Genomic DNA, 22,721 nt, shown 5'->3' on the forward strand with positions numbered 1-22,721 from the left:
AGTAAACAGACACTTCCTCTTTTAGGCAACAGTATTTCATTTTGAACAAGTGTTAGCAACATACGTACCTACAGCATCTACGTTTTCTGTTATTTGCGTACATCGCAACACCAGGACGCCATGACTATTTCCCAAATTTCAAAGGTCAGTGGAGTGAGACTCTTTGGCATAATGAATTTTCAAATCCGTTATCTTCAGTGGTACGGTAACATCGGGTAAAATATATTACCATTCCATTGAAAACATAAATGAATTACTATTATTGTAAACTATCTGTCGCACTGTTTATAACCATATATAACGTTGTGATTTTGGTTTATTTATTTATTATATTATTCGTTCGTTCATTCATTCATCTATCTATCTATCTATCTATCTATCTATCTATCTATCTATCTATCTATCTATCTATCTATCTATCTATCTATCTATCTATCTATCTATCTATCTATCTATCTATCTATCTATCTATCTATCTATCTATCTATCTATCTATCTTTCTACCTACCTACCTACCTACCTACCTACCTACCTACCTACCTACCTACCTACCTACCTACCTACCTACCTACCTACCTATCTATCTATCTATTTATTTATTTATTTATTTATTCATTTATTATATTATTCATTTATTTATTCATTCATTTATCAATTTGCGAATAAAAAGACCGAAATCTCGCGTGACCGTGAAATTTCGCGTGATTGCATAACATTATTTTAACGAGAATCACGATGTTATACAATCACGCGAGATTTTTCAGTCACGTGAAGTTTAATTTGTTTTATTCGCAAACTGCTAAAATACATCACAAATAAATAAATAACCCAAATCATGACTTCACCAGTCTACCTAGATCCCTTGCGAGGGCTCTTCCTTTGGTTAAACCCGGGCAAGGTATTATTGCAACTACTAATAATCAAATTTTTTGTGTCTCACCACTTTCCCCTTCACTGTCTGTGGACTATGGTCTAAACATGGACAGTAAGCTGGCTATCAAAAAAGTGTTTCACTGTGACACGCACCGGTTCATCTTTGACCATGCGCAAGTATTCGTAAATAAACATCTAATCTGAAATCAAGTTGTAATATGTTGGAATCGGATGTGTTTTTAAGAATCCATTTTTGTCGAATAATTTTTTTTGAAAAGAGATTATCCGCGACTTTTTAGTAGGCCTAACCAACCATTAGAAATACTACTAGACAAAATGAGTGTAAATTCAAGTATGTGTCATTATTTAAACTTTCTCGTTGAATGCATTTCCTGAGCACTTCTATTTTTTTGACAGTGGTTATTGAACCGTAACTGGCCCTTCTTGTGAAATCGTGCTCTCTTACTTGTCTGTCGCAAGACGACGTATTGAAATTCCCCGGACCTCGCCAATGGTAAGGAGTTATGGCGTCTACACTGTGCGATTTCAATGCAGTGAATGGCATACTGTGTTGAAGTGTTGCTTCATTTCGATCTGTCACTCACTTGTACATTGTAATCACGATGTCGTATACATTCCGTCCATTCTATTCGCATGTCACAAGTAATCTCCCGTCACAATTAATCGGGATTGCGAATAATCATCTCATCTTTTTTGAAAACTTAAAACCGTTTCTTGCCATGGAAACATGATTAGCGAAGACTATTAAAAATGTACTACTACAAGTAAGAAATGAACAAGCATTTCTTTCAATAATCCGACAGCCCTCAGAGTTTTTTCAAAGACGTCTGACTGCCCTTCAAACAATATAAATGACTTTACCTTCTCTGAGGCAAATCAATGACCCTCATAAGTTTAGAAGATGCGAATTGGCAAATTACAATTGCATGATGTTGTCATAGCAACCGCTCATCACTTTTGAATCTAATCAGGATTGTTGCTATCATTCTGCGATGAATGCAGTCTCTTTTTTTTATAAAGTCACACTGATTTGATTTGGTAAGCGCTGTGTGCATCCTAATGCCATTACTACTACCAAATATTAGATATTCAACAACAACCAAAACGAAGTAGCTCTTACTCAGTCAGAGAACGAAATAACACATTCATTCGCCATGAGAATAGCATCTCGACATGATTAAAAACACGTAAAGTCTGATGAAATGATGGGAAAGCTTTCAAGAGGAGAATGCATTATGTGATAAAATCGTACCAAACAAATCTTGATTTAAAATGTGAATTTATTTCTCTTTCTAAGGACGTTTTTTAACCAGACTAGAATTTAACATTATAAATAACACTCTATATACAGACAAAAGTGTTGAAATATACATGTACATGTAGGCTCCCTAAGGAGATACAACAGTGTGCTAGATATGTGTACATTTCTTATATATTGTGATATATATATACAACCAATCAGTGAAATTTAATTTACATACTGTACACAATTCAAAATACAGAAATGTGATTGGCAATGAAATAGATGCACCTCCCCTCCCCTTTCTTCTCCCCCACACATTTGGTTGTGTTATCCCACGCATGCGTATCGTAAAATCCTTTACCCTTGCACATAAAACAATACATTCATACTGAACGAAATAAGGTCCATCTTAAAATTATACATTAAAAACTCAATAGAATAAATTGCGCAACTGATCATGAAGAATTCAATTATATACAATACACGAGAATAAAGTTATTTGTTGTCATGGTTTTTTTTTATAATAATAAATTAAAAATTATGCTGTAAGTCGAACGTGTTATTTAGTATTGTACATTCTATTACTGCAGCGGTGTGACTTTTTAAATGTGTCTAAGGAATGTAAGACAAATCCTCATCATTAAGTTGAATACAAGATAGACTTGCATTTTGATTTGTGGAATGGATATATTTTGTCATCGTCAGTGATTCATACTCATGAATATCACCATGGCAACTATACTGCTAACGTTTTCATCTTGTATATTTCACAAACCCAACAAAATCCGCGGTTTAGTTTTCATTTGAACAACGAATTTAACCCCGTTCTCTCTCCGTTCTCAGAGTTTTGATAGCTGCCGTATTACCAGGAGGTATTTGCTGTTTAATTTGCAGCCAAATCCGAGGCTATTATAAGACTGATTAGTTGTATAAAAGCAAGCGAAATTGTAAAGGATCATACACAAAGAAGATGCATTTGTATGTTGAAATTGACGAGTAGACATGGTGTCCAAAACTAACGAGTAAATGCTTCGATGGAATGTTGTATATTCATAACCTAAAATAACCACAACCAGACAATAGATGATGACGTCATTGTAACACTCAATTTGTACTTATTTGGTGATACCTTCCAGTTTTATAGTAATTTGCATACATTTCAGACTTTTTTTCTACTGTCTGTTTTCTTCGAAATCTCATCAGCAGGTCTGTCTATTTACCATCGTTGAAATAAGTACATACTTTGCGGTAGAGATTCCAGATTGAGTAGATTGCTAAAAGTCTGAGATGATCTATACCCTGCTTGTCTATTAAAACGTAATATTTTATGTGCTGACGATTGGCCGACGCATTATATTTGAACAGAGTGTGACGTCACACAATAGATGTTAGTACAATTATATCTTTCTGTGTGGCTTATCAATTTGAACCACCCATGTCCAAACTTGACGGACAAAGTTCATCTTCTAAGTCTTTATCTTTAAGTCGCCTCATTCGTTTCTCTAGTTTTGTGATACGTTGTTTCATCTTCATCTGGGCATTACTGTATTCGTTGATCAATCGACCAAATTTTGTCTGTAAGTTGTCAAATGCTGATTCCAAACGATCTATTTTCTCTTCCTGTTCAAACTGTTCTTTCGATTTCGTTCCTCTCTTGGCGGCTTCCTCATCAATTAGACCATCCTTCATCAAGATCGTCTTCCCCCTTTCTTCCAAGATCCTTTTCGCATCCGGGTATTCTTTTAAAGCATCCAGGAGGTCATCTTTCGAGAGACAGAACAGATCCGAGTAGCCCACGCTTCGTACATTAGCAGTCCTTCTATTTCCCGATAAACTACCCGGAACATTGAGTATGCTAATTTCGCCAAAATAGCTACCGTCACTCAGCGTGGCGTAAATTGTTTTTCCGTCTTCTCCAACAACACTAAGTTTTCCCGTCTTCACAATATACATTTCACGGCCAATATCACCCTTTCGACAAATGTAATCGCCGGGACTGAACACCTGGGGGCGAAGTTTCAGCACTAGTTCAACTAAAAGACCCGGATCACAATCTTTGAATATCGTAACCCGTTTTAAAGTGTCTAAGTGTACATGGATGGCGATTTCAGCCCGTAGTTTATCCGGAAGTGTTTTTAAAATGACTTCCTCGTCAAGAGTTTTCTTGTTGGACCATATGTAGTCAAACCACTTTATGACTCTTTGTTCTAAGTCTTTGCTGACCTTTCGTAAGTGCATGTATTGTTTAATTCCATCCATTCGAGTTTGGAACTCGGCTCTTGTGGCGTTCATGTTGCTAATCATAGTACCGACGTTACCGACGATGGTAGCGAAGATTAATACACCAACTAAGAAATCGAAGATAACGAATGCATACTCAACATCTTTCTCCGGAGGTGGCGTCTCTCCGATTGTGGTCAGAGTCAAAGTTGACCAGTACAAACTGTAAACGTATTTTCTGGTCAGACTGTTATGGGGAGGTACTGTAATGTTCGGATAAACCCAATCATCGGTGCCAAAGCCTATGCTATCCGAGATGGCAAAGAACACACAGGCATTCCAATGGATGATAATCATGATGTAGAGAATGAGGTTGACTATACGAAACAAATTGGGAAAGTTGCTTCGTGTTTCTGTGCGGTCGAAGAACTCCAACGCTCGGGGTGCCTTGAACAGGCGATTCAGTCGTAACCATGGCGAATTAAGACCGGTGACAATGTAAAAGATGTCAGTTGGCAAGATAGAGAGTAAATCAATTTTGAAGTCAGGTTGTCTAAAATACTTCATACGAAGCTTCTTCTTGTCTCCCACGAGAAGCCCCTGCTCAAGGTAACCTGTCAGAAAATAACCGAAACACTCATGGTGGTTACTAAATTCTTTGCTTAAATTTCAATTATACTAGGTGTTATATATGCAGTACAGGGCGTCAGTTATAATTGATATCTCTATTCAGGAAATGGTACAATGAAACATTCAAAGAAATAAACAGAACAAATCGAAAAAATACTTGTATATCACTCCCAAAGTCACAGGCGTTATTGATGGATTTCTTTGTATGAAGCCTCATACATATAGAACTTTATATCCTAGCAACTTCATGAGCACCTGTACCCAACACGGTTTCAACAACTACAACAATCCCCCTCCCTACAATTTAGCCTAGAATCCAGGTCATTGGGGATTTTGAATTTTGAAGTTTAAAAAAAAAAAGAATTTGAGAGGGGAAAACAAAATTCAAAATCCCCAATCGCCTGGATTGTAGGCAAAATACAATTTTACTTTCTTCGAATAACTTCCCTTTTTGTCACCATGACGACCAGGGATAAAAGCAAGCTAGGCACGTCTACGCATGCGTGGTAGAAGAGCAATGTGATTGGCCTACCTGTTCTTGACTTGACAACCATGTCCAGTAGGTAAATAAAATCAGACAAATAATCTAATATCAGCCACATTGTTAGGTTTTCAGATTGTAAGTCTTTGAATACTGCTCTAGCTATGATGAGGTAGAGATTATATAAAACAGCTACAGAGATGACAAACAGCCAACGGTAGTAGAAACTTTCAGTCGGGTCTATCACAAAAGTAAACGGTCGTCTATGCTTCTTAGCACTGTGGAGGAAAGGAAAACAAACACACAAATTGTCAAATTTTGAATGTATGTAAATTGGAACTATAAAACATATTAGTATCTGGATTTTAGGTTGATACTGAATATAATATTTATGCTGTTCAATTCAGAAGAGAAGAATCTCGAGCTATATAATTTGAACAGTCTTTTAATTCTGGCTCCAAATGAAAGCTAATCGTAAAACAGTCAAGTCCTGGGTACAAGTATGTAATTTTAAATAAAGAACATTCAACAGTTTGCGAAACAATTATAGCATTTGTTGTGATGGTGGTTCCAGTAACAGTTATTGTTGTTGTTGTTGTTGTTGTTGTTGTTGTTGTTGTTGTTGTTGTTGGTGGTGGTGGTTGTGGTGGTGGTGGTGGTGATCATTTCATTTTTAAACGTTCAATGTTCATCACTGGCTAAACTTTATTTTGTCGACAATGTTGGACAATGAGAACTGTAAGTTGTACATTTTTCTATACTTTATGATTTTCTAATGCGAGTATTTTTTTTTTTTTTATCTCAAAATCCCTTAAAGGATACTGAACCTCCAGCGGAAGTAATTTTCCTTCTTTTTACGCGCTACCGGCATTTATTAAATCAAGTCCTTGACTTCCTCGAAATTTGTCAACTTGTTTTCCTAATTCATGATGTACCGATCGTACGAAGAAATTAGATAAACTACCTGTTCATGTCAATGACCTATACCGAGAAAAAAAAAACCAGCCAGATATTGCTATTGCATTTATTGCACGGTTATTTACGATGGAGTTCTAGCATTGCTCGGTCACAGGTTAACGGCAATTTATAGTTTGCAATTAATTTGACTCTGTTAGATTTTGATTGGAAAGAGAAATATTACGATGCATGAGATTCATTATCACTACCGGCATGTTGGTTATTATAAGTATACATATAAAAACAAGATGTACAAGTAAATATTCACAGTATTAAAAATACTCGTGATGTTTTCTCGACGTGGTGGAGTTTTGATTTAATAAAAATTCAAATACACTTCTCAGTGAAGTACTTTGATTTAACAGAAAATCACTCCTAAGTATTACCACATATGGAAAGTACGCTCGTAGCATTGTCCTTGATCACTACAAATGCATATTTTAAGACTAACGGGCAGGTCAGATCGATGTACCCCAGAGGTTCAGTTATATGTTAGTCTAATAAAAAGAGGTTTCCGTGACAACAATAAACAGTGCATGGCGGCATAAGGTGGTTAAAAAAAAGATTAAAAGATTATAATATTTCTCTGCGGAGAAAGAACTCTTGAAGGGCAGTATAGTACAATGATATACACCAGCTAACATAGAACAATGTACGTCACTCGTATAGAGTGCCGCAGGAACATATGGCTTACCATGCCACAGTAGGAGCGATATAGTTATTGGCAATAGTTGAATGAATTTGAACAATTGATCTTGAAATGATGCATTTGAAAACGCTGCAGTTAGTATATATTAGTGATATCAATAAGAATGTAATAGGATATGGCGAAATGACTCGATATTAAAAGTTATGTGGCAGCAACGAGTTAGCAAATAACAAACAAAGATGACATGCAGAAACATTAACTCCAATCAACTAGTTGGGAAATTAAGGTAAAAATCAGAGGAAATATAGGGAAGAAACGGGGGGGGGGGGGTAGACAACTCGAAAGACAGTCCAGTTATCACACTCTCGACTCATGCCAAATGGAAATCTCGTACGTCCTGATAAATCGTTCTTGCCAGTTAAAACAAACAAACGAGCATGTATAGGTGGATGGATGGCTGGATAGACAGACAGACAGACACATACATACATACATACATACATACATACATACATACATACGTACATGTACATACATACATACATACATACATACATACATACATACATACGGTTTCATATGTGCCATTTTAATATAACCATTGGCATTACCCATCACATGAGTTTATTTTTTCTCATTTGTACTTTGATGATATATCATAATTTTACCTGAAATTAATACCAACTGAAATAAAATATCTGATGATTTTAATTGGAAAGTGTATTAATATACCAGTGTAGACTCTGACTAAAGCAATATATTACAATCTTGCCCCAGGATTTACGTTCTAATATTACTAATGATAAAATACCCCATTGCAATTAATAACGTTCAGGTAATGAAATTGTCAGACAGTTGTTTTCAACCAAACACAGAAAACGCTCTAAAATATGATTCATAAGCCACGTACAGTGTACACTAATATGTCGATACAACGAAAGTCCAGTAAAAGCTTATAACTGAAACCTTGATAAATTTGGAATGACTGTCATAAGTATCATTTACATATATCCTTTCACCCTACAAAGGATAGTTCTGTACGCCTTATTTCGATTTCCGATGGGGTAATTTTATGAAAGTGTCTTTTAATGAATAATAACCGTTTTTCTAAGTATTATATCCTTGTACACCACCGCTGAATAATGTTTTAATGCAGTATATAAACGGCCTACTCGTGCCATGTCAAGACAAATTGGGCTTTTATCGTTCAACAAATTGAAATGATGTCACGTGATCACTTCATCAAACGTACCTTAACCCTTCTGCTCATATATACACAATATTAATAATGTTCTGTCTCTACCAAAAAGAAAAAGAAAATCTTCTATCAGCACATGAAATACGATTTATAATATTTCCATTTTCGAAATCAGACTTTTATTATCATATCATGTGCATTTACGCAGACACATCAAATAAGAGCTGTCCGCCATTTTGAACGCTATCGGTGCTGTCCAGATTCTCTATCGACGCCATCTAAGCCACATCTTTAAGTAAAAACAGATTCATGGCTACTCGTTTTTTGCAAGTATTTTGCTTATTCAGGGGCAAGGACATGATGCTCATCTACAAGGAATAGACATTTGCCAGTCATTTATTCAAGTTTAATTTCTAGTCTGCATGTGAAGTCGATGCATCAATATAATCACGTTGTAAGTGAAATTCTAATATCTCAGTAATACCCCAATTTGAATTTCTACCCGAGTGCCCACAGTAATAAGATTCCTCGTCGTAAATTGCAACATTTCACATTTCATGGATTGAGTCGTGCCGTGATGTTTTATTCATATTCAGATGTCAATATCTGAACGCATCTCACAAAAACAATGCAATGTGTCATGGAATGTGTAGCGAACTGTAACTTGAAGTGTAAGGAATAGGATGATCGCTTTACTTCGTTTAGATCAATGTTTTAAATGAACTAGAAAAGGAAGAAAGGTCGGGCCGTTATAAATGTGTAAACAAGTCTTTTATTTACCAATATATGCATGCCTTGTTTATTTAATTGCCATGTATTAATTTTGTTTGGATACAACAAGGTATATAACATGCCACCACTGACTATTCACGTGGTAGATGCTGGGGTTAGGTATTGGGAATTTATTTTAGTGCCGCGTTGCATTTCCTATTAATGCCATGGAGCATAATATTGTGGGGATGAGTTGATGATATTCCGTTATATCAGTCTATGCTCATCTATTAATTTCAGATATACACCCACATTCTCACCCAAACCTGGTCACATTGGTCGCACCATTGCATTAGACTGCTTTGCTTCAATCATATGTAAAAGAACCAAAATACACACACACAAAGATGTATATACATCCTTATAAGGTTCAACCTTATATAAGGTTCTCAACTAAAACTGAGACATATAGCGTGTTTAAAAACGTGGGTAAATGAATAATGGACCAATCAAACATTAATGACTAGAAATGATGTAGTTTACATGACCTTAGAACATGTAGGTTATCACAAGAAAACGTAAAGCAATGTATAGTCCCAAGGCAACATATTCTACGTTGTATGGTTAATTCATGGAATGAACTTCCACTCAGTGTAAGTGTCTAATCTACGATTTACTTCACATTTGGCTAAACGTCTTCATCATTAGTTGGGCTCCATCATGGCGCCTGTACCTCCAAAACTACTGTTTTTCCTCTCATAATTTGACTGAACCCGTATACAGTTTGCATGCGGGGATCCTTTTAGATTCTGTATGCTCTTACAGTTTGTCTCAAATAATCTCTTTTCAGACCTCCATTTCGTTTCGTTGTATTACAGTATACTGTAGTCATATTAACGATAATAAGACCACGAGAATTATCGTCAATGTTTTTTGTATTGACTATGCATCCCTGATTCTAATGGCGCTACCCTGCGGTGTATGACTCATATCGTGCAGTTTTCCTCGAAGTCTAAGAAAGCCAAAAACAAGGCCTACACGTTACATTACAATATGTTTGACAGTAATATCAATTTGTATTCTAATGAAATGTCGAAATGGCAAATTTTGGCAAAATCACGAGGATTACGGCAGGCGTCTACAAAAGATCTATACACCCATTCTCAGATTTTGTATCAACACAAACATAACAAGTAATGTCATACAAGACATCTCTTTACTCAAAGGACAAAGTTCACAGTGCTTTATATAAGGTGGTGATTATAGTTATTACTTGGTCCAATGCTATAATGGTGACTTGCGTTTTGTATTCATTCATTCATTGAGTTCAGTGCAACGCTCACGTGGACGTGATCATACAAAACGTGATGAAGGGAACTTCTGACGTTCGTGCGAAAAAAGTGAAAGGTGCGTTTACTAAAGGTTACATTACTGTAATTCAGTCATTTGATGGCAGGGTAGTACCTAAGGAAATTGTAAAATAACAACATGGACAAGAATAAACGACAACACAGACAATACAGGAACCACCACCACCACCACCACCACCACCACCACCACCACCACCACCACCACCAACAACAACAACAACAACAACAACAACAACAACAACAACGCCAACGATGAAAAACAGCAGCTGCAGGAAAAAAAATTGATTTTAAAACAATTTTAAGAGCAAGGACTATTTCTGTTAGTAAATATAACAACCAAATACACGGCACTGTTTTCCCTATAAAAGCAATTTACTTCTAGTACTTTGACAAGTGTAATCCAACCCCTAGTAATAGATACATTTATATTCCCAGAACGTACAGATTCTAATAAATCTCAACGAACACAAGATAATGGGAGATATTATCTCCATCTATACTAATGATCTTCATTGTCTATGCATTCATTCAAATATATATGTGAATTGTATATGTACAGTATTGTCACCTATCATCAAGATAAATCAGTCTCCGCAATGTCAACATACAAAAACTGTCAAATAAGAAAGTCTAATTACATTTGTAATTGATGTCGAAATTTTGTAACGACCTTTCATGAATGTTGATCGATGTAAAAGAAATCAATACACCAAAGACCCAAATATATGAATGATCTGAAACCATTCGCTATACGATGTCATAGACCATCTCTCTGTTTAGTACCGATTACGTTGCAGTTTAAACATTACAGCTATTCTAGGTTTTGTAGGATCGTAGAATGGCAGCATGAACGACTCTGCGACTGTCGTTCTGGATGATATGACGACAATTGTGGTGTCCAGTCGCCGCAATGCTGAATATTCAAGTATTATGATGGCTTACATCATATACGTTGGAGAGTAGAGACTAAGGCAAACGCCTATACTTTTAAAATGAAGGAGTTGTGGTTGTTCTAAGTATTGGCACACGATCTAATGTCACGAGATGGTATTGTCAGCATTGTATCTGCATTGTGTAACGAATTTGATATTACAGAATTAGTTTTGTCTCTTCGATCTCTTCAGCCTACCTATAGCCTTGACGGAAGACTGACACTATTATTTCAGCTATCCTAACTGCCATTCAGATTTTTCTTGAAAGCTGAAACAGTAGCGTCAGCCGTCTGTACAGACTATAGCTAGGCTACACTCTCTTCAACAAGGACCATGATACGTGGGCGTTTGAAGATCTTGATATTTACTAGGGACTGATTTAAGGAGTAACGGTAGAATAAAATTACAATGTATTACATTCAATAAATTATAATAATACTGTAAACTAAAGGATGTTCAACCGCCTATTTCCTTCCTTTTGCCTTATAAGTCTCAACGTCTGAAACGTTCCAGATGTCCACCATCTTGCTTTCTGAGTTTGAGTCTGTAAAATCTGTCTCATGAAATCTATACTACATATAAGAAGTAATCTTTCACAGATCAAACGTGATGAGTGGAAGATACAGATTGACATTTTGATAAATCTGATTTTTCGTCTGCTATGCAGATTTAGAGAACATATGATTAGTAAGACGTATTTCTATTACATAACAACATGAAATAATTCGAAATTTAAAATATATTTAAAAAAATGTTCAGCGCATGACTGATGACAGGATTGTTATTTTCACAGATCGAAGCGATCAAAACGTAGAAAAAGTTGAAGTCCTTGGCAGGGTGATAGATGTAGTTAATAAATCATGTGATAAGTTTGTTGTGACAGTTTTGAATGACGTCAACTCCACGTCAACTGAAGCAACCAAGAAATCTTGCACAGAAAAGGAAAATCATACAAGTATATGTCCATGAAGGATGAATTGTGCCTGTAGAAACAACCCAAACTGTCAATCAAAATCCTTTGAGGACTTCACAATCATTTTGATACATCATGACTCTGTAGTTGCTATGGTGACCATAATCAATGATAAGAGTTCTATGAATTATGAGTTGATGAGATCATGTAACTCTTTACAAAACAGAATGTTAACTCTTAGTTAAGTCACGACCTAGAGCATACACAATTGATTATACTGCCAATAGACCACGCACGGGTATTCATTCCTGTCGATTTGTAATTGTAAGTGTGCTAGAACTTATGCTTGGTTTATTGTGTCTTTTATTTGATTATATGCATGCGAATTGCAAAGTTTATGTGGTCCAATATTAAGAACAGCTCAGAGGGAAACTTTTTCCTACAACGTATAAATCACACAAAGGGAAACAGCATGGTTTATACAAAGTAGATTGTAGGTTCTTCCACTTTCCAATTTCATACGATACAATAATTGCAGGGTAAATGTTAAATTGAAATTTTCATCGCCATAAAAGTAAAAAGTAAAAAAAAAAAATTTTGTCTTAGATTTCTCTTGGGGGACTTATTCGTACTGTATTGCTGTTCTTTATAATGGCAATGTCTGATTCTAGGTTACTTTGAAATGTCTAAAAAAAATAATCAAAATGTTATTAACTAGTCCAGACATAAACTATACATTAGTAGATGAAGCTTTAGATACATTTCATACACTCGGCGAGTAGTGACGCTAACGAATCAGCTTGGGTAATCACTAAACGTTCCTTTCGATGTAAAATACGTGAGGTTTAATAAATTTCTAATGTATACCTAGACCTTAGAGGGTTAAAATGTCATTGGGTTAGGTCGGCGAACCCGTGGGATGGAACTTACAAACTAATGATTGTTACAACGTACGTGACCTCAGCTTAGATATTTTCTCCATTTCAAAAGTAGGATTCGTTGACATCAAAGATGCGTTTGGTAGCATTAACCATGAATTTATTATCAACGAAATGAGACAGTTGGGATGTCCTGATTTATTTGACGTTATAACAATTTATTTCAGTTTTTGCGAAAGATATGTTTGGGGGATTTAGCACTTGCGCTTTATAGTTTGTTGGTAGACTTGAGAATAGGCAGTGTTGACCAGACTCGAGACTACAGGTAGGCTACGACTCTGATGGCTCCATGACTAGTCAGACATCAGCATTTGTAGATCTGTATGTTTCACCCTTTAATACAAAATCGTAACATTCACTCGCTGATTGACATCCTTACCACAGAGAAGTCAGTCATTATGCCCTCGTAATATCAATGGCTTCCAGCTTTATAATCTTCAATCTGTGCAGAATGCAGCTGCCCGCATCATTACCCAGATAAAGATATTTGAACAAATCACACCTCTTTTATTCGATCTTCATTGGCTACCAATACAGCAGAGATTCAAGATCAAAATTACCCTTTCCATAATCAAAATTCTTCGGGGTGAATACCCACATTATTACATGCGTGTCAATGGTAGAGGTTTACGTGCCACAGCGCACACGTCCATCTTCTTATAAAGTCATTTTACCTAAACGCGCAAATTCCCTACAGCGTAACTCTACATGTACTATTGTGTAACTTTGGTGTTACTGATATTGGTGATAGACAAGATACAACTAGTACTACAAAAATATAGTTTCCGAGCTTTTTCAGTTATGGCTCCTCTAGAACAAGTTTCCTTTTAACATTCCCTCGATAGTACAACTTAATCTTTTAAACTCAATCTTAAAACTTATCTGTTTAAGCAATACTGCAGGATGTGATTTTTTATGCAATTTTATCCTCATTTTAGCCGCATCATTTTTTAATGAAATTCTTCTTATTGTAGTCACCTAATTTCATGTCTTATTGTCCTTTTTAGTTTTGTAAATTTTGTACTCTTCATCATTTTAGCCTAGTAAATTGCTGTAATTGCTATTGTCATCCTAAGCATGTATCTACATTTTAACGTTATTTTTAAGGGTACTGAGACGTAGAGACGCTTTTTAAAGACTTCAATTATTATCATTACTAATTTACTGTGTAAACGGGAAAATATATCTTTGCTGAAAGTGGATGACATCTACACATTGGAACTGATCCTCGACAAAGAAATTTCTAAACCATTCAAATCAGCTAGTTCGTTCTACTCTACATACAAACAAAATGGATGACAATAACGAACAGCCGATGTCAATACAAAGACGTCACCAGGGGCGAGTACCTTGGGATGTGGGAAAGATTAACAACTCCATGTCAGCCGCGCAAGTGAATAATCACAACATCGTCGCCGACAATGTAAAATCCTTTATAGCGAGAGGTCGATTGCAACTACCCCAGTGTGAAAGCCTTTGGATTATGTACTATCCAACTACATATACAAAACCATGCATAATTTGTCGACATCCATCTGAAACAGCATTCCCAATGGTTGTACACGATTACATGAACTGTATCAACAAAACACAACTGGATAGTCGATATAATTTATAAGAAAATCCAAGACAACAATGTTAATAATGAGACATACATAGGCATTCTGTTTTAAGCCACATTGTTAGATTCAAATATTAAAAAATGAAAAAATTTCATCAATAACAAACACGTCAAAACTTTGTTGTCGACAAACAGATCAAACGGACTAGGTGAATAGAAACCATTATTCCATACGATGCACACATTTCGAAATGTTATGTCACCAAGTTTCAGAAATACTTCCCAGTGACGCATAGATATCTATAGGTTTCGTTCTGACCTTATCGTATTATTCTTTACAGATTTGTGAGTGGCTCATGAGAACCGGTTTCAACATTCGTTCCATAATGGTTCTACAACGTTGTAGTAATATTTGGAGAAAAAGACCAGGTATTATAACGACAACTAAGACACAATATTTGTTGATTTGGATAACATGTTTAAATGCGATTTAAAATATTTCTTATCAGATGCAGTGTGAACTAATGATATTTATACCTGTACAAGCTACTTGTCATTTATTTTGGAAAAAACACCTTGGCCTAAAACCGAATTTTAAAATGCTGACAATTTCAACACTCTATTTACATGTAAATAGGGTAGATGTTAAATTTCTAGGCACCCAGATCTCAGGCTGAACACACTTTGTCATAGCGTACCAATACTGAGCCCTTTGTAAAGGAAGCTCATTAACGTCTTTATTTTTTTAGACGCCTGAAAAAATTCGGTATGGACCACGATATTCATCATTCAACCATTGAAATTATCTTAGCTAACTCTATTATCGTCTGGTTCGGGAACAGTACGCTCAGGAGGAGTTAGCTTCACTCGAAATGTCGTCCGTACTGCAGATAGAACCACTGGCACCGATCTGTAATCACTTGACTACATATATCGCTTGAGGACTGTCTGCAAGGCAACATCTATTACGCAAACTTCAAGTCATCCCGGATGCTCATGTTTTTTTTTCTTTTACGCCCTGGTCGACGTTATCGTAGTATAAAGGCACCCTCTTAACGTTTTTAGGAAAATCTTTTACCCTTCTGCAATTCGAATTTAAATACATCCTGATATTCGCTTTTTTCTTAGTCGTTTTCCGTCATTTTGTCCTCATTTTATTCTGTGTATTTATCTGCAACTTTACTGTGGAGCGCTGTGAATAGTCAAATTCCAATGTTTTTAATATACATATGGCATTAAAGTATCTGAATCTGGATCTGAATATGAATCTGAATATCACAGGAGAAATTGGTGACTACATCATGACGTATCCATACCAACCCTTAGGTATTACCACAATGAGTGTCCTATTAGATGCGCAAGTTGATAAATGACTTGTTTTGTTCAGAAAATGGAAAGGCGATATGAATAACGTCAATTAATGTTCCATCACCCACAGTAAATACTTAATTTCCTACAACTGCGACAGTCACATCTGGGATAGTTCAATCGAACGTCTATGCTATTATCTTCATTTCCTCACGTTTGCCGGACATTTTGGTTTAACACAAAATGGTAACCTTATTTTTGTAACGGGGAATATCGCCCATGTTAAAGATGAATATATATTGAATTTACACTGCTTCGCCAGGCATTTCGCTATATTTTCTCCTTAGCCACTACGTGACACCACACCTACGATGTTAGTTCGGGAACTTTGATCGATATGTTTTGTCTGCTCAAAAGTATCCTGTAGGTCTAGTGGCTGACTTTTAACTGTTCCATTCTCCGTATAGACGTATCATTAAGGAAGGAAATATTTAATTTGAATGTCTAGAAACAAGATGGTTATTCCCCAAGTATTGAGACAACTTGATCTACATGAAATTAACCAGATATTCAAATAGGTCATACACTTAATAAGCGAGTTACACAAGTATCAAATAATGCATTTTCGAGTCTACTGTCAATGCTATTTTAGAACAACAATAACAACGGACTGACTGACAATACTTCCTCTATAATCGACAAATTCGCTTACTACTTTTCAAGCAAGATTAACGTAGTCAGTAAACCAGAAGACTTAATTAGGCTACACAACGTCAAAATACCCATTTGTGCAAATTCAATACTCTATTAATATTGCAATATGTCAATACTCTAACCTAATCTTGACCAGAAAATCTTCAATTAATGAACTATGTCGATGGCGTACAAACATTTTAAAATGCATCCATTTGGTTCAAATGATATGTTAAATCTACACAATGCCATGCCATTATATCGTGCACGGGGTTATGCTCATTCAATAGTGATATCTAATGGCTTAGATGAATTGTCAGATACTGACTGTTTTCCACATAGAAACCTATCGAGAGCGTAATGTCGGTCTTTTCTCTTTTAACCTGATTCAAGTTGCATAATTGGGTTTCACTTACATAGAAGGAAAGTGTGATTGAATCTCGGGTAGTATTTTGAACTCTTCGGCCGAGTGTTCAATGTAGTCATTGAGTAAATGTAGTTAATGAGTTAAACCCTGAAATATTCTACTTTAACTGGGAAGATTTCACGATTCGTACAATTTAAAAGACGTGACGTCGTCATGCAATGTTTGTCAAGACTCCAAAAGATATTGAAACTTAGGTGTATATAAACTTACACACCCTTTAAATACAGCTTTGAAAACGTTAGTCTTAATCTTAGTGGAGGTAATTTCACAGCAATATTAAGAGCTCGCGATTAACATTTTCTGGGTTGTTTTCATTATATTTCAGTCATTATTTCACTACATTATTGATAAGTTACAAACTAAAATGAAGGCCTGGTACGAGTCTTGTAATGTCGAAGTTGAATTTATTCATTGTTATTGTTACCCATGCTTTTGGATTTAGAGTGAGTAAGACAGAAAACGTAAACATCAATGGGGGGGGGGGGGTTCAGGTAAAAGGTGGTTAGGTCGAAAATAACATCTTGTGTGTGTGTGTGTATGTATGTATGTATGTATGTATGTATGTATGTGGATATCATGTCTAGAAGGATAGACTATGTTAAGGAGCGGGAGAGGGGGGGGGGCTTAATCTTGATCACCTTTGTCAGTTGTACGTTTCACTTTTCCCAGGACATCAGTATAAGATAATATAAAAAATAACCTTTGATACAAACTAAAATGTATGTTTCATTACTCCCACTTCAGTATCAAAAAGAAAATAAGTTACAATATGTTCTAGAGGATACAAAGAGCAGCACTTGTGTTCTATTTAGGTTGGTGATGTATGGGTACATCATCGCAATCATTGAGACCATTAGTTAGGGAGATCGCGTATTGAATAGCAACCAGCCATTTCATTGTGTATGCCATATTGCCTTAACAGTCTCTTTCAAAGACGATATATAAATTTAATGTCATTTTTAGTTCTTGTCAGCCACGTGTGATATTTACATCACCTACGCTCCATCGTCACGCCTGAATTAATGATATTCAGTCCGAGAACATGATGAGAACCTATGACGAGAATACTAATCAAATTAGTCAAGTGTGAAAATGATCGAATAACGTTGTCATAATAATGTGCTACAATTTTATCACATTGCTCGCCCTGATGCATTACAAAAGTTAACATGCATTTATCCCAGGCAGCCATCTTGGATTGTACATGTTTATTTGACCCCAATCCGTGAGAAATGGTGTCCATATTAAAGTTAGACGACATCTCTGCTTTCCCCTCTTGGCAGTGCCTTTAAAAATACACAAGTAGCAATTATCGGAATTATTGAGTGTTGTTACGTTCATTAAAGCGCAAGCAACAGGAACCTTTTGCTATTTAAAATAATTAATTTGCCAGCTGAAATAAAAAATTAATCTTCCCCTTGAAAATGTACAATCTGATTAATCTGCTGGATTACATTTCTACTCGTCATTAAAGTGGCACAAGCTGAGGTTATAAACCTTTTACTCAAGTAAAAATACTTACACAAAACCTCGATTAAACTATTTGTAATACAATATCATTGTCGATGCAGGCCTTCTATGACATTACAATTGCCTTCTAATTTGTTGACTGCCTAGTATCGACATTTTTTGATACGTATAAGAAATTACGTCATCGGATCAGTTATATGCTATATCTTAATACCAAGTTTTAGTTCAGTTAATAACAAGTGATAATGACGTTTGCTTCGGTTAGTAGAATACTACGAGTGGCTTTTAAATACGCAGTATAGAGTCTAGCCCCAAAACGTATAAACTCAGATTATGCCCCTTTAATGTTAGAGTGTACATTAGCTTGATGTCATCAGTCGTGAAAGAAGTACTGACCATTTATTTGTTGTTCAACAAAAGTAGAAATTCACAAGATTATCGCTATGTTCATCATACAAATAGTATAGCAACATGTAAATCAGGAAAAAATGAAATGAAATTACAGCTATTGTGGCTTTTTGTAATATATATATCAAAGAGGGACATGTATAGTTATATTTACAAGCCTAAAACCCCGACGTTAATGAGTCTCTTGGATAAAGCTTTATTCATTTGCAGTACACTTGTAGAAGGGTGTGACTCGACTTACCACGAATTCGCCTTTTGAAAGCGAAAACAATCTCAATATCAATTTCTGCAGTAAAGTTTGCGATTGAGTGAATGTATCACATACTAAAATTGTATAATTCCCGATACTAGCTGTATTATATAAAAGAAACAAATATACCAGACTAGTCAAAATTTAATTATCGTATTTCTGCTTGCACTCTCGTATCGTATTTCTTCCATTGGAAAGATTGAGGATGGTTTCACTTTCCGGGTTAGGTCATGAAAATTGGATTTCACCACAGGAGCTCGAAGACTAAGTAGGAAAGAAATTCGTTTCAATATGAATGTAGAATCGTCCTGATGGAATTTTCCGCTTATTTGGTTATTAATAAATCAAACATTTGCATGCAAATGTGCCTCCTTTTCAGCATAAAACCCATACATTTTCTGTAGTACTGTTGGTGGTAATGAGGTTCCATGAAAACGGAACTGAAACGTACTTATCTGAAGATAAATGCATTGGCTGATTGAGGAGAGATAAACTACTCCTTTTTATGTTAAGGTGGCATGCACTGACATAAGGTGGTGATCATTTTTCCATTGTTCAAACTTTCAAGCCACACGTGTTCATAAAAAAAAATCGTGATTCAAAACAAAGCGATGTCACCGTATTTCATATATGTCGTGTGACCAAAGTCTGCAACGGTGAATATTGTTTTCTGAAATTCATAATTCGTATACATTCATCTTCCAATAAAAAAATAGGCAATAAAAATGAAATACAAATGTGGACACAATGACGAGCACATCATATTAATAAGGTTATAAATTGCAACCACATGTGTTTCTAGGTCTATTGGAAATTATATGATATTTGTTTAGTTTGTTAATTGGTAGTTTAACAAGTCTTCGTCGGAATCATAAATTATTCATAATTATTTTATGGTATTAAGTTTCGGACAAAATTATGGCTGTCATTCAGTCAAGAGTGATATGTGTGTCAACATAATTCATCGGTATATGGATCAAACACACCGACATATTGCAAAGAGTGCGATATGCATGTAATCTTTAAGATTGAATTCAAATCTTTTGGTAAAAGATGAGGGTTAGTATCTGATAAAATGGGGTGAGGCACTTGAGTATCTGTATATTATAGTGTGATCAGTTATGAAAATGGCGGGCTTATAAATAAATATTACAGCCATGTCTGGAAATTTCAAAAGGTTGTAAAAATAAAGAACGTACTTATGCCCTATGTTATATCACCTTTGCGCCAAATTTGAATGAAACTGGCTTGTGTATGTTAGTTATATAGCTGGCTACACACGGACGGACGGATTGAATACATTTCGTCCGTGTCTGTTGGTGTAAAAGTACTTTAAATCCCTCTAGGACATAACTCAGAATTATTTATAGCACGTTCCAAATTACCGTTCAGCGGCTGTAGTTGATGCTACCATGAAGAAATTCTATGTGCTACAGCTTAAGATAAAAAGATCGCAATTTCTTGCTTTGTTTTGTCTAAATGAAATAAACCATTTAAACGTAAAGCACCTAGACACAGACACGTGGGCGCCAATGTTTTCACATCTGAATTTGATGTCTGCATGATAGCATATTACGAGTATATTTCATTTATACACAAATTTAAATCAATCAAATTTAAACTGAATGCCTCCCGCAAGGGCAATACCATAGAGTTTTGGGCCTACACATATTGTTAGAATGCAAAATTCTAAACTATATATAGCCAGTATACATTATGTATCACTTAATTGGAAAATTGATTATATGAGAATCTATATGAAATGTGAAGCTTGCATAGTTAACACATTGCCTAATTATTAAATCGTTGATTATACAAATTAACCATATAGCTTATAAGTTACAACATCAAGCTTTAAATGACACATGCACTTCTTCACCATCAATACATGTACTAAATTATCTGAAATTTGAAGCTTGCATCAAAAGATATTGCCTCAAAAATATTATCATAATGAGTATGGTTACAAATTACATATCACAATTAAAAAGCTACATAAACAACTAAATTAAACATGTATGATATGTTATTGTTGACAGTTAAGAAATAGCCTAATTGCCGATAATTATTATTTGTACAAATTAGTCATTAAAATTAAAAGCTTTAGAGGATATGTGTTATGGTTGATGTATGTGCCAAATTATATGGAAGTTGAAGCATGCATTAGAAAGATATAGCTTAATTACCGAAATTCATTATTCAAATTACTTATTAAAAGTAACGGCTATAGCAACAAACTTCACCGGGCAGGTATGCATTATTTAGGGTTAATATATGTACCAAACTCTATGAAATTTGAAGCTTGCATTCTTAAGATAAAACCTAATTACCGAAAGTCATTAATTATGCAAATTATTCATTAAAACTGTAAGCGACATCAACAAACTTTGTAGGACGTATACGTTTTATTATGGTTAACTTTAATATGTACTAAATTATATTTAAATTGATTTATGCATTTTTTAAGATATAGCCTAATTACGGAAATTGATTAATTATGCAATTTATTCATAAAAGCTTTAAGCTAAATCAACAGAATTTATAGGACACATTCGCTTTGTTATGGTTATCGCCCTAATTACTAAAATTGGATGTTTACCAAAATCTAATCAGTTCTTGCCATTAGTATATGGAAGATGTGTACCAAGTTTCATCAGAATCGATAATGTAGCTTTTGAGATATTGTGTACACAGACAGACAGACAGACAGACAGACAGACAGACAGACAGACAGACAGACAGTCAGACAGACAGACAGACAGACAGACAAACAAACAAACACACGCACACAGACACACACGCGGACACATAGACAGACAACAGCATAACTCCCTTACGGGAGATAAAAATGTCACAAGAAACTGTATTCATTCAATCTAGCTATCTTAAAATGTATCATGTTTCTTATTGGTTTCTGTGAGGGTGTATCAAACAAGGCCGGTGAACGCCGGCAGACTGAACGGTAATTTGAAACGGGCGGTACTTTATAGTGTCTGAAAACAAATGATGCCAGAAATTTTATCTACAGTAACTGTAAACGAGAAAATCTGGATGATTATTTAGTCCGATTAAAACTGTCGTACACAGGTTGACTTCATTTTAACTGTATCGTGTAGGCAATTTAAAATAACAGTCAGTTCTAAAACAGATTGTAATCCAATTAGATGACAATACGAAAATGTTTATAAGGTTTCATCAGTGTTTCCAAGAAATATGAAGTAATGCAGGCGGTGTAGTTTTTAAAATATTCACCAAAGATAGTTTTAAAATGAACGAACATATAACAATTATGAAAGACGACAGTCTCCTGTTCTTGTTGGGGTCGTGTCTGTTTAATATCACCTTTGTGCCAGATTTGTATGACATTGGCTTGTGTTTCATAATAACTGTTAATTTCATCCCACTCAACACCTTTTATTATAGCCATACTCCCTCTTGTCAACAGACGTAAGTTACAAAATACTGAGA

At 35.3% G+C, this 22,721-nt stretch overlaps 1 protein-coding gene across 1 annotated transcript in view; it reads right to left on the reverse strand.

The window, feature by feature from the left end:
* Positions 1–2,185: 2,185 nt before the first annotated feature.
* Positions 2,186–22,721, reverse strand: part of LOC144438520 (cyclic nucleotide-gated channel alpha-3-like) — a 44,296-nt gene continuing 23,760 nt past the window's right edge. Inside the window, exons 3-4 of the mRNA XM_078127580.1 lie at positions 5,520–5,746; positions 2,186–4,971 (exon numbers count right to left, since the gene is read on the reverse strand). Coding sequence (XP_077983706.1) covers positions 3,557–4,971; positions 5,520–5,746 — 1,642 coding nt within the window. The 3' untranslated portion in view covers positions 2,186–3,556. The remainder of the gene's footprint in view (positions 4,972–5,519; positions 5,747–22,721) is intronic.

The sequence above is a fragment of the Glandiceps talaboti genome, chromosome 8 (genome assembly GCF_964340395.1).
Source record: "Glandiceps talaboti chromosome 8, keGlaTala1.1, whole genome shotgun sequence".
NCBI lineage: Eukaryota > Metazoa > Hemichordata > Enteropneusta > Spengelidae > Glandiceps > Glandiceps talaboti.